The sequence below is a fragment of the Microtus oregoni genome, unplaced genomic scaffold, assembly GCF_018167655.1.
Source record: "Microtus oregoni isolate MIOR12 unplaced genomic scaffold, Mior012 000015F_ref0000493, whole genome shotgun sequence".
In the NCBI taxonomy this organism is placed as follows: Eukaryota; Metazoa; Chordata; class Mammalia; order Rodentia; family Cricetidae; genus Microtus; species Microtus oregoni.
The window spans coordinates 15,666,229-15,680,267 of NW_024543074.1; the positions used below are offsets into that span (position 1 = coordinate 15,666,229).

Below are 14,039 nucleotides of genomic sequence, written 5' to 3' on the forward strand. Positions count from 1 at the left end.
AGAAGACCTGTTCCTAGCACCCACAGGGCAGCTCACAACCATTTGTAACTCCAAGTCAGATGTCCTTATGTCATCTTCTGACTGCCAAAGATACCAGGGACATTAGTGATTCACAGACATACCCAACGGGAAAAAAACTATTAAAAAAATTTAAACTTATTATACATGCAGCATTCTTAAACATGTTTTTTTAAAGATTTATTTTATTATTATGTACATTGGGGCTTTGCCTACATGTATGTATGTGAGATTTCCTAAAATTGGAGTTACAGACAGTAGTGAGCTGCCATGTGGGTGCTGGGAATTGAACCCTGGTCCTTTAGGAGCAACAGTCAGTACTCTTAACCACTGAGCAATCTCTCCAGCCCCCACTTAAACATGTTCAGAGAGCTAAAAACATACAGCCCATAAAAGAATCCTGAGCATCCACACCGAGCTGGCAAGAACAGCACAAGTGACTCCTGCAAGCTCGGTTCCCTGAAGTCAGATGAGCTCAGTGGGGTTAGCTCACAACAGGGACAGGCCATTGGCCAAGACACTGAAGTGCCCCACCTTATCCTCCCACAGCTCTGCAGCTCCTCTTGTCCAAGGCTGTCTTCGCTGTCATTTTGTGTGAGAGTGCCCCCTAGCGTCAGTACAGCAAAGCAGCTGCAGTTCAAAACACCTCAGGCTGAAAGTTAGGATGAGAAAATTGATTTGTTGGGGGTGGTGATGTTTTTCCTTCACGGGAGCCTCTTTCTTATTGATTGGTATTCGTTTTACTGAATAAGGGGGCTTCACTCTGACACTGTCACCCATGAGATGTCCTTTGGTCATGGGAACCCCTCTTTACTCTCCCTTCTCCCCCTCCCCTCCTGCTCCTCTTTCCTCCCTAGTACTTTAATATCTTTTAGAGGCTTTATTCTGCATGTGGGAGTAAACACGTGATGTCTGTCTTTCTGTATCACTTCACTTATCACACTCCTCAGCTCCATCCATTTTCCTGCAACGATGCATTGTATTCATCGCTATGGCTGAATAAACCCTCAGTACAGAGTAAGGATGTGGCTGGCTGGATTGTGCATCGCCAGCCTTATGTTCCCCATGCACGCACCTGCGTCATTGATTCAGCAGGTCGGCTGCTGTGCAGAGGAAGATGATGCACGTGTGTGTGTATGTGTGTGTGTGTGTGTGTGTTTAACTGCATGACTTAGAGACGTAGATTCTTTAGGTTATATACCCAGGAGAGTAACTGCTGTGGTTTTTTATTTTGTTGTTTTTAATAGAACATCTTTTCTTTATTCTTGGATAATTTCATGTGTGTAACAATGTATCCTGATCATATGCATCCTTCCTCCCCTACTCCATTCCTAACACTTTCCTGCCTTATGTTCTCTCTCTTATTAATTAATTAATCATCTGTGACCCCCTGAGTCCAGTGAGTGCTGCCTGTTGGACACGGTGTGACTTTGTTGGCTTGGTCTGGTGCCTGTACTGACAGTATGGGGAGTTCATGAGTACAGAGTCCTCGTCATGTCCTGAAGACAGCATTTCTTCATATTCCACCTCACCCTCTTGCTTTTACAATATCTTAATGGATTTATTTATCGTTATGTTCGTGTATGTGTGTGTGTGTGTATGTGTGTGTGTGTGTGTGTGTGTACACAGAGGTCAGGAGAGGATCCTTATCCCTGGTCCTGGGGCTGCAGATGGTTGTGCGCTGCCACTCAGGGCAGTGAAGCAAATCTGAGTCCTCTAGAAGAACAGCAAGTTCTCTTCAACACGACCCGTTTCTCCAGCCTCCAGCTCTCAGCCCCGACATTCTTCGTGTGTCATCTTCCACACTGGTCCCCGAGCTTGACAGGGCGGGCCATATGTTTGTTCCATTTAAGGAAGGGAACTCAGTAGCCAATTCTTCCCAACATTTGAGCAGTGTTGAGTCTCTGTATTAACCACTGACCACTGTAGAGGGAAGCTCTTCAGGCCAAGGTTGAGTGTAGTAGCAATTCAAGTATATAATCATCAAGGGAAAGTTGTGTTTAAAACAACTTTTAAACTATTTTTGTATGTATTGGTGTTTTGCCTGTATGCATTTGTTTGCACCACATGTATTAGGTACCACATGTGTAGGCTGAGGCTGCTCAGTTCATTTCCCAGCCGCTCCAACCCAAAATAATCACACAGAAACTATATTAATTTAAACGCTGCTTGGCCTGTTTGCTTGGGCTTCTTATTAACTAACTCTTACATCTTAAAGTAACCCATTTCTATTATTCTGTGTATTGGCACAAAGCTGTGGCTTACCAGATAAAGCTCTGACATCTGTCTCCTTTGATAGCTACATGGCATCTCCCTGACTTTGCCTTCTTTTCTCCTCTCTCTCTGCTTGGAATTCCAGCCTTGCTCCCTCCTGCCCTGCCATAGACCCAAAGCAGTTTTTTTTTTTATTATTAACCAATGGTAATAAAAAAACATCTTCACAGCATACAGAGGGGAATCCCACATCATCTGTGCATAGTGGGAATTGAACATTGGTCCTCTAGAAGATCAGTCAGTGCTCCAAACCACTAAGCCATGTGTCTAGCCCTGTTGGAATCTGCTGACATCAGGAGTACTGTTCTGGTGTGGAAGGATATTGTGTAATTGTGTGCCCCTGTCGTCTGTCACGTAGAGCAGGGAAGAGAAGCTCCATTGTACAGTGGAGTTGCCCTGGCCGGGATTCTGAGAACTACTCTAAGGAAAGACGGAGACCAGTATGTCACTTTAAAATATAAATCTACTAATTAAATGAATCATGACGGAACCAAACAGTTTTCAAGACTACACTAATTGAATTTTTGAAAATATTTGGAAATGCCCAATAGTAGACTGAACAGACAAGAAAACAAACCTGTAAACTGAAGAAAAAAAAACAATGAAACCAATAACCCAGGGAGCATCAAAAGCACTGCTGTTTTAAACTAATCATTCAATTTTACCGATACAGACTTGGGAGTCAGATGCTGGGGTGAAAGTCTACCAGCTTAGAGAGGCAGAGGAAGCACCCAACTGCTTCCTCCTCTAGCAGCATCTCAAAAAAGGAGTTTTCTACACTGTCAATTAAAACTCCTCCAAATGAATGTCCCTCCCTGCTACTTCCTGTGCGTCTCTCTCTTCCTTCATCCTCTGGACTCCCTCTTACTATCTATGGATTTTTTTCCCCTTATCAACGGGTTGCTTGCTCCACCTCTTGAACTATGGTTGATTTTACTTATTTCTGTTTACAAGATTCAAGCAGAAAACTCTTGGATTAAAAGTGTGTGCTAGGGCTGAGTCATGTCACAACGAGAAACAGGTTTTTCCAGTAAGTAATGCAATTTCGGGGTTCACAATGTGATCAAATAACCTACATGAGGCACTGAAAACAGACAAATAAACAAACAAAAAACCCAGAGCCCAGTATTATGTGGATTGCTATCACGAAGACTGACACAGTTTTTGTCCCCAGAAAGCAGAAAGTGTCAAAAAGCGGTTGAGAAGTTATTGAAAGAAACAATGCCAGCAAAGAGCCTAATGTCGGTGAAAGATGTGAATCCACAGACACTCACAGAGTCCTCTGGTCAACTCTCGGGAAATGTTCTCCAGAGAAGACTGCCTGCCAGATCAGGACGTTTGAAAAACTCAAGGTATGTGTATTAACTGGTTTGTCATGGTGGGAAGAAACTAGGAAGCAGCCCAGAAGGAAAGTCAGAAGCTCAGAGTCCTAGGACAGAGCAGAGCACTCCTAAGCAACGGCACAAAGAAGACTTCACAGGATTAGAAACAAAAGTCCCGAAAAAATGAAAAGAGAAAATCAAGACCCCAGAGCCTAGAAATCACACCAGGAGGGAGCTGGAGAGTGGGGAACCCCTGCATTAAAGGAACGCTGTGGTGTGTCCCCATGGAGAATGCTCACCTCACAAATGCAAAGCCCTGAGTGTCATCCCAACCACTGTGGGGAGTGGAGACCATGGGACATACTCACACTCAGTGAATCAAGCCAGTCCGAGAGAGACAAATCTCAGACATTTCCTCTCGGTTGTGCTTCCTAGAGTTTATAGATTACACACCCATAAAATCATGAGTGTGTATAAGACAAGAAAGAAGAGGTGAAATTATTTAAGGGGCTATAGGGGACATCAAAAAAGGTCAGACAGGAGAATATACTCAGTGTGCAGCATTCACCTAGGTTACATGTCCTCTAGGGTCTGGAGAGCTGGCTCGGTGCTTAAGAGCACTTGTTCTTACAGAGGACACGGGGCAGATATATGGGGGCTCACAACCACCAACTTCAATCCTGAGGAATCCAACACACTTTTCTGACCTCCATGGGCACCAGGCACACCTGTGGGGCACATACATACATGCAGGCAAAAAACACATACACAGAAAGTAGTAAAATAAATAGACTAAAATTTCTAAATGTCCCTAATAACACAGGACCACAAATGATGAATATACACAAAGAAGTTTATTAGTTTAAAACGACTAGAAGAGGATCATATGTAATCACGACAACCAATGCGAAAATTTAACAACTTCACAAGTTATTGTAGTCTGTTCAAAATTTGTCAAACAACCCATAAACAAAACATGGGGTCCGACCTTCACCCAGAGCAGCTCAGGCGGCTGTGCTGTGCTCTGTAAAGCAGAGCCGGCTCTCACTGGTTGGCTCCTGCTCTAATGGCTCCCTCTGTTTGACAGGAAAGGATTTCATCCGGGAAAGAGAGCAAGAGCTCGGAAAATGGGCATCAGCGTTGACCAGGAGACGGACTATGCCGAACTGGTTCTGTCTGTAGGAGAAATCACACAGGGAGAGGAGATTAGGAGGAAAATGAAAAATAAAGAGCTGAAAGCAAGAGAGGCCCACAGTATCTCACAGGCTGTGTGCACTCTGCTGAATTCTGGAGGGGGTGTGGTCAAGGCTCGCATTAAGAATTCAGATTACAGCTTCAGCAGAGATGGAGTAGGACTGGATTTGGAAGATTCTTTTCTTAAAATTGTTCTATTTCCTCATAAATACCGAGACTACATGCAGAACAAAGGGGAATTTTTAATTTTTGTAAAACCGTGGGTCCTGGATATCTCTGGTCAGCGAGTCCTCACCTTGAAAACCAATTTCTATGTGAGAAATTTGTCAACTTCAGATGAACTGAAAGGTCCTGATGCCGTGCAGTTCCTCAAAGCCAAGAAGGACTCTGAAGGGAGATCATGTTCAAAAGAGAGCTTGCCTGCATCATGTGACTCTGATAAATGCCTTGCCACGTTTTTTAACAGAGAAAAGTTGACCCTGGAGGAGACATTCTGTTTCACTAAATCCAAACATGCAGAAGTTAAAATGTCCCCTAAAGAAAAAATTCTGGAGATTCTCCCTAAAACTGTTTCTGCATTTGCAAACACCGATGGGGGATATCTGTTCATTGGTTTAGAATTGGAAAAAGAACAAATAATTGGTTTTGAAGCAGAGAAAGCAGATCTTGAGGATCTAGAGAGTGAAATAGAGGCATGCATACGAGAGCTGCCTGTGGGTCACTTCTGTAAAGAGAAGCAGGAGAAGATAAAGTACACATGCAAATTCATCCCAGTCCTCAGACAGGGAGCCGTGTGCTCATATGTGTGTGCACTCAGAGTGGAAAGATTCTGCTGTGCTGTGTTCGCTGAAGAGCCCGAATCCTGGCGCGTGGAAGACAGCTGTGTGAAGAGATTTACCTCAGAGGAATGGGTCAAGCTCCAGATGGAAGCCACACCAGGTTGGGGAAGAGGGATTAGCAATCACTTTCTAATTGGCTCAGGGGGTTGAAAGATTGCTCTCTTGGCCCTGGCAACACCAAACTCCTCACTTACTGATCTCTACTAGATACTATCCAGAGCTCACAATCTCCTGTTTTTCTGTCCACTTAGATGCCCTATGGAAAGTATGTTAGCTGCTTTCAGTAAGGCTATGAGCTATTTCCTTCACAATGACCAAGTGTGACACAGCCTGCTTCTCCAGTGGCCAGGACTGAAGCAGGAAGAGGAGAGGGGGCCAGGCCCCATAATTCCCTTCAAGGGTCTTGCCACCTCCAACAGTAGGTTAAGCCGAGATCCCTGCCAAGACTCAGGCCATGGGCAAGACACAGCCCAACTTCTTGCAACAGAATCCTGAAAGTTTCTCCAGTCCTAGCCTCACTGTCACGCCCGTTTCCATCAGAAAGCTGATCAGCAGAGCCTCTCAGGGACGCTATCCTATCTGCTTTCTGAATTTCTGCGCATCCACCCAGAGTTGCCTATCGAGTTCTCCTTGCCTCTTTCAGCCTATAGCCAGCTTGTCTGTCTAAATCCCTCCTACTGCGAAGGCTTCTGGAGCCCACCCCAGGCTCCCACTGCACTGATTCCATTTCTCAGAGTCAACTTTCTGTGTCCCTCATCCATCACTGACAGTGACAAATGCATTAGAAAACCAAGCAATGTGATGAGAATGTCCCTTTGTTTGGACATTGTGATGCGCTCGCCCACCATAGATTGTCTCCATTACCCCGGGTCCTATGGTAACCTGTGTTCAGTTCAGAAACCCCACTATCTAATCTGCTCCTTTGCTTTTTTGTTTTTTGCCTCTTTATTGCCATTTGTGCCTTTATCTTAAAACTTCCTCTTTCTCACATTTGTATACAAAATAGAACCCTGAATTTTTCTCAGAAGGAAAAAGTGCTTGCATTTTAACTCCCTTAGACTAGGGATGTCCAGCTGACATGAGCACCGGAAACTTCTGCAGTCTCACAGTGCAAGCTTTCCCACCTCTGCACAAACCCACTCCTCTCCCAGCCTTCATTCCTTCTGGATTTACCAGCTTTAAAAAGAAAGCAAACCTGGGGACATTTCTGAGGTGACAGAGTGCTGGCCTAGCATCCAGAAGCCCTGGCTTCAATCGCTCTGGTTTGTAAACTCATAAACTGGGCGTGGTGGCGCACTTGCGGCCCAAGGTCCACGTAGTGGGTTTGCACCAGCATGGTCTATGGGATGTTGTCTAAATTTCACTTAGAACAAAGTAAAACAGACCCACTTAGTTGTTAACACATTCAGGAACTATTAGTGTGCTTTTTGCAGTTATGTTTTCTGTAAGTGTACTGCTGAGAACTTCACTATCATCAAAGCTTAATTTTGCGAATTGCATTTGACCTCAAAAATCTAACCTCAATATCTAACCCCATTTTCTCTTCGGAAAACACAGTTCAACCTGGACTGTTAAAACACATTGCACTAGTTAGTGAATAGTATGACCTGTGAGAAATTTAAAATTACCTTTTCTGTCTTCTCAGGTTTCTTCAAGCAAAAATACAAACAGACCCTTCAATCAAGCAGCCCACCACCATGTCTCTGTAGCTGCTTTGCTATTGACATTCCAGAAGCCCAGCAACATAATGCCCGCCTTCCAGGTAGTGTCACTGTGGGTTCCTAGGTTGGTTGCTGTGACTGTGTTCAGGCCTCCTTGCCTCAATAGGTTTCTGTGCTGAAATCTGTCTCCAGGCTTCCTGCACTGGGATTGATATTTGCTGTCAGGTCCCTTTCAGGTCACTAGAATAACTTTGTCTCAAACATTAACCACCCCATACCACCCTGCCAGCACCAGAACACACACACTCTCTCTCTCTCTCTCTCTCTCTCTCTCTCTCTCTCTCTCTCTCTCTAGACAGCATCTGGCTACATGTAACATTCTGACATAGAAGGACAGACAAAATGGACTTCCTCTCCAATGTCAACCTGACAGGTGGAAGGTGACAGTGTCTCTTCAAACTCCTGTACTGGAAACTGGTTTTCAAGGACTTGGATTTACCCTAAGGCCGTGATTGCCAGTCTGTGCTCACAGGGAAGTCTAGCCTACCTTATGTTCTCCTCTGAGGTATCCATCCTCTCCCCATCCGTGGAACTCTGGGAATGTGCTCTGCTCCCTCCTTTGCTCTGTGGAGCCGTCCTGTGTCTCCTTGCTTTCCTCCTGTCTCATCACCTCTTTGGTGTTTCTGATGCCTGACTTTCCTGTCTTCAGCACTAGGTCTGTCCTTTGCTCCCCTGACTCTTCTCGTTCATTGAGTACCAGAGCAGGCTCCTGATGCACCATGTAATGGAAAAGGCAGGATTGTGAGTGTTCAGCTGCTTCCAAATCTCTCTCTTTGCAGAGTCTGAGTTTCTAAGTCCCCCTTGCACTGCCTCCCTTCTGTTCTTGAATAATCGTTTGGTATCTTGTGTGTTCACCTTCTGGGTTGTGATGCAAAGTGTGGGACTTACCAGCTGCTTGGTGATAGCTCATACAGGACATTCATGACATTTTTGTTTTATAATTTGGTATGTTTATTTATTTTTCTAGTGCTGGCTAGAGAGGTGCCATGCTCTCCAGAAGGCCTCCGCATGGAGCTGTGCTCAGAACATGAACAATATAAGCAGTTCCTTCAGACAGAGCTGGGCTCACTTCGTCAAGGAACGCTGATCATCTCTGAGAGCTTGGCTTTAAGTCTGGGCTTACAGAAGAAGCAGGAAGTCATCTTGGATGTGCTTCATATTTCCCAGGGCAGTCTCCTGACCCTGCACAGCTTTGTCCGGGGAGAGGAGGAGCTGGAAGGCGACAGCTCCGTTCTGAGGGACCTGGGCACTAAGTTAAAGAATGATTGTAAACAAACTGCACTGACTTTAAAGCAGAAGCTGGTAAATCTTGGCGGCTTCACTGGGAAAATAGGTGTTGCGATAAAGATAACGTACTTGGGTCATAGGGCAGTGTCTCTATATGATTCAAGCTCGAGAACAAGATACCCCAGAGAGTATTATCTGACAACCAAGACAGTAAGGGACTTAGAGAAGGCTCTTGCTGAAGTCTTAGGGACGGTGTACCAAGGTTAAACTGTAGTGATCAGTTTGCCTCTGAAATTTTAAACATAGAATTAGATACTTTACTTTTCGAGGATTGTCCTAACTCATGTTTGAGACTACCTGTCATAGGAAATGGACTTTGCTGCCATAATAGTTCACGTTTTGTAGGTGATAATATTCTTTCATTCTGTTAAAAAATGGAAAATATGTCTTTATATAACTTAACAAAAATAATAATGAAATTCTGGGAAAGGGATTGGCCGTTGAAGAAGACAATGGCAAAACAGTGCTTTAAGAATGTGTCCCTAAGCCGGGGATGTGACTCATGCTGTTCATTCCCGTTCTTCGAATAAGGCTGGTCATCTTAGTCTACAGGAGAGTTCCAGGACTGCCAGGGTGTGAAGAAAGACCATGCCTCAAAAGAAATACACAGGAAAATAATTAAAAGGCCAAAAATTGTCCCAATCTGCATAGCCATCCCTCTCGCTGAGGAAATGCATGGGGACTCTAATGATGGAAGACACTCTCCCTAGAGAAGTTAGTGAAGGCAATGATGAAGAAGGCAGTGTAAGGCAACATTTGGTCACAGTGTTGCTGCTCAGCTGTGTGTGCCATTGCTGTTAAATCTGTGATTTGTATGTGACAACCCAGGAAGGACTTTCCACATGTCCCAAATCACAGAGGCAAGGCGCAGGGTTTGCAGAAAGTAAGTGGACACTGCTCACAGCAGTAAATAGTAACTACGGGAGGTTTCCGGAAAGCTCAAAGATATGTAGAAAAGAAATACAATTGTACATTGCGTCTTAAGAAAACAGTGTATCTGTTTATGTAAGGCTTCAAAAGGCCAACAAGTGTGAGGAATTAGGACATGCTAGTATTCTCTATGGGACTATAGCATGTGCCTCAGTTTCTCTCTAAAACATTGTTCCCTTTTGAAGTCTTGATGATACGGTTTTAAGAAACTGATATTGTTCTTTTACGGTTCGAAGTACATATGTTTTATATTTGAATTGTAGTATTGTCTGTGCTGTACACTAACACCTATGAAGGTGTTTACAGCATTGACTTTATATGCGAGTACTGTGCATTTGAAATGTTGGTGTATCCTTCATAAAGGAAGTAATGTCCTCGTTGTACATCTTCATTTGTGAAGGATGCAATTTCTCAACATTTGGCCCCTCAGGGTGATTATATATGCACTCGTACCTGTTGTGACTTTTGATGGTGCTCATCAAAAGGCAGGTTGACCATGATGAGACTTTGTATGACAGGGCTATGGGCTGGGCGCTCAGAGATGCCAGTCATTCTAAGTCATGTTTCTGTTTTCATGTATTTCTTAATCAATGCAGTTTATTTTTAAAATCTAACTTATTTGTAATCCAATATTTTCTTATATCTATGTCTTTCTAAATACAATTCTGTATGCATCTTTCTTTGATGAATCTTCATTGTTATATCTGGGAAATTATACTTATCAAAATTTGGATGCCATCAAAATGTTCTGCCATTTTTTTATGTTTCTAAAATAAATAATCATTTGAAAACATAACCAATGCCTTTTTAATAATTCTTATTATTTTTCCAGAATAACATTTCGAACCTGATGTTTTAGGTGTTTTGATTACTTGGGGTTGTGGTTTTCAGAATTGTGGCTCAGAGCTTTGAAGACCAAGAAAGTAAGAGGACATGCTAGCATCACAGCCTGAACACTGCCCTTGAGACAGCCTGTTCAAGTAACTGGTCTAGAGGGCGCCTTACCACTCTGTCACCACCCACAAACTGCCATGGGTCTGAGGTCTATTAGAGACACCTGGAAAAGGAGGCAAGATCAAGGGTGAATTCATGAGAGTATGTCAAGAGACAACACGGTTGACCCTGGAAATTGATGTACTGTCAAGGGTGTGGGAACATATGGGAGGTTCATTAAGAAAGAATTTAGTGAAAGCAGCTATCTATTTAATGACAGCCTCTGAGAGACAGGATAGAGCTGGCTAATCTAGGAAACCAGGAAACAGGAAACTGCGTAGAGGAGGCTGTCATGGTGTGGGGAGGAGAGGTGGACTGGGAAAGTGCAGTGGAGTAGCTGTGCTGACATGTTTGACTGAAGGGTCAGGATGTCAGGCAAATTAGAAAGCCATCAACAAATGAATGAAGTGTGGGGGACGGTGAGGTGGCCCAGTGGGCGAAGGTTTCTGCTATGTCGCCTGAGGACCTGAGCCCTGATCCCAGGGATCAGTGCTGAAAGAGAAGACTGACTCCTGTAACTTGTCCTCTGACCTCCACATGGAGCTGTGGTGCATGGTCACCCATCCCACATCTACACAAATAGATACATGTATGTGCTTCTGATTTTTTTAAAGAGTCCATTGTAGGGTCTGGAGTGATGTCTCAGCAGTGAAAAGCACTGGCTTCTCTTTCAGAGAAACTGAGTTCTAGTCCCAGCACCCATGTGGTAGCTCACAACCATCTGTAACTGCAGTTCCAGGGGATCCATTGCACTCTCTGTCTGAGAGATCCTGAGGCCTGGGTGTGGTCATCTGCATACATGCAGCAAACACTCATACACATAATATCAAGATAAGTAAATGTCTTTGGTCTTTTTAAGGTATTTGTCTAAATTGATTTTGATCACAAATTTATCTGAAGCCCTGATATTCTATTTCTTTAAAAAAAATCCATTTTAAGTTGACTATAAGAAAGACCTTCAACTGATGGGTACATAACATTTTAAATCTACTTAAATCTGACTGTTGTGTGTGTGTGTGTGTTTTTAAAGAAACCAAGGGTTATTTCTTGTGGTTAGATTCCTAGGTCTGATGTAAATTGAAAAATAAACTTCTGAGGTACCTGCAATGTGGAAAGGACTCTTACTCTCCATACAACACCTGCAATGCTATCTACTTCCAATAAAAAGCAACAATGAAGATACTCAAACCGAAGTGAGCACACAGATAGAATATTCATGTATTGATCGTGCGTTTGTTGGAAGAGCACTTCCAATCAGGAGACAGGAGGCTGGTGAAGCAAGCTGAGCTGGGGAGACAATGGAAGCAGACCCTGGTGTCTTCAGTCTCTGGTTGGCTGGTGCTGCCCTGGCCTCACCCAAGGCTTTCCTATTGCAAAACCTGACACACCAGCACCCACCTCTCTTTCCCCTCAGACTACAGGGCTGTGTACTGTCTAATCAGTGTGGCTAAAGGGAAAGCAGCTAAAGGGAAAGAGATAAATGAGAAATGGGGAGGAAAAAATGAAAGAGCAAACAGCACAGGCAAGGATTCCTGGAAGAAGTGGTCAGAGACCAAAAAGGAGCTCAAGAGGAAAGAGAGGATGGAAGGGCTTTTCCTACACATGGAGAAGGTACAAGTAGAGAGGTCATGACTAGATCATTAAGTTTGTGAAATTACAAGATGGTGACTTCTTCCTCATCCTCCTGACCTAAGACAAAAGCCTGGCAGCTTCAAAAAAGGTCTGATGGGCTTTTCCTCCTGACAGTAGGACCCCACCACCACCTATGGACCAATCCAACAAGACCAAAGCCAGACCAGAATGTGTTTTTCCCAGACTTATGGATCTATCAGCTGCACTGTCTTCGTTCAATCTGGACAGTCATAAAATGGGGGTGGAAGACCTTAAGAGCCCCCAGACATCAAGGAGAGACAGAACCTCAGCTTCCTGAGGCCCCCTCTGCTCTGCTCAGGGTCTTTCCTGTCTGTCTGTCTTGCTCTGTATTGTGATTCCTCTCCCCTAATAAAAGCCTTCGACAGGCTGACTCTGTTGCTGAGGTCTGCTGTGTCTGAGATCTCACTCCACCACCCTCCCTGCTGTGCTCCATAGTTTTCCTGACTTTAATATTTGACCTGGCAGAGAAACAGAATCCCAGAAGGCCCCTCACCTGCAATACAAGTAGAGGTGCTCAGGGTGAACTGGCCAGGGGGAGAGGGGCTTGTGCCCCAGGTAGGAGACAAAAGCAGTTGAGATTCCAGAAATAAGAATGTATAAATAAGAAATATAAAGCCTAGGAGACTGAGAGCAGACTGTCAGCAGCTCTCTAAGCAGCTTAAGGATTAACTGTTAACAGTGGATTACTGTGCTTTACATCCCATAGCTCTATATACAAGGCCGAAGCATCTCTCTGCAAACTGAGAGCCTAACACCCCCCACCCCCAAACCCCCATCCATCTTTGATTAACAAGGGATATGAGCTGAGTTAACATTTAGGAGATAGATACACATGACCTCTGGGTTGCACATTATCCCTGCTATGTGAAACTGGCAGCATCAAAGGGGAGAGCACAGCGCTTCAGTAAACACTACCTGCAAGTACCAAGGAAGACAATTGACTAAGTACAAACACTAGTTTAACTGAAAAGTGAAGACTGTAAAGTAAGGCAATCTGTATCTGAGTTTTACCTCTGCCAGTCTCCCCCTTTCTCCCCTCCCCCTTACCTTTGCTCCAGTAAAAACCCCCATGTGAGCTCAGTCACAGGGCGACCTTCTCTCGCATGCCACTTTTTAAACTGCAACAGCTGCTGCACCAGTGCAGGCAGAGGGCATCCCCCTTAGCACTGCAAGAAAAGACGCCAGTGACTCTAAGGTGTTTATAGCCTCCTACTGCTTTTTTTTTTTTTTTTTTTTTTTTAGCTCTTTACTTCAATGAGTAATCTCAGGAAAACACAAGCAATGTCCGTTTCTTTATTTTTGGGGTTTTGCTTTATTTTGTTTGTTTGTTTGTTTGTTTGTTTGTTTTGAGGGTGGTGTATACATATTTTACAAAGACTGGGCTTACCCATCCCCTTTAAGCTCTGTCATTTCCAGTGCTCAGAGACCTCAGGTTTGAATACACAGGGGCAAAATGCCCAGACCACTAGGGACTCTGTGGTGTGCATTGTTTGGTCTCTGGAGCTCAACCCAAGCCCCAGTCCTGCCTCAACTCCCTGCTGGTTCAAGTGCAGCCTAGACTCTCACTGTCAGGACAGGTAGGGGGCTGCCTGTGTGAGAAACTGAGGGAGTGTGCTCCAGGCCACTGCTGTGGCAGAGCGGAAAGAATCACCAACTCCTCACTTGCTGAATTCTTCGTAATTGCATTTTAATCTGTTTCCCATCTCCAAGGGAATTTGAACAAACAACTTGCCTGGGGAGTTCAAAAAAATCCATATTGTTGGGGTTTTGAAAGAGTAGAAGACTCCAGAAGCCCTGATTAGTTCAAG

General features: G+C 44.2%; 1 protein-coding gene across 1 annotated transcript; it reads left to right on the top strand.

Moving 5' to 3' along the window:
- Positions 1–3,559: 3,559 nt before the first annotated feature.
- Positions 3,560–8,973, top strand: LOC121457022 (schlafen family member 12-like). Its single transcript, XM_041665647.1, has 4 exons — positions 3,560–3,644; positions 4,702–5,747; positions 7,293–7,409; positions 8,336–8,973. Exons 2-4 carry the CDS (start codon positions 4,742–4,744, stop codon positions 8,860–8,862), a joined length of 1,650 nt encoding a protein of 549 aa, XP_041521581.1. The 5' UTR covers positions 3,560–3,644; positions 4,702–4,741; the 3' UTR covers positions 8,863–8,973.
- Positions 8,974–14,039: the final 5,066 nt, after the last annotated feature.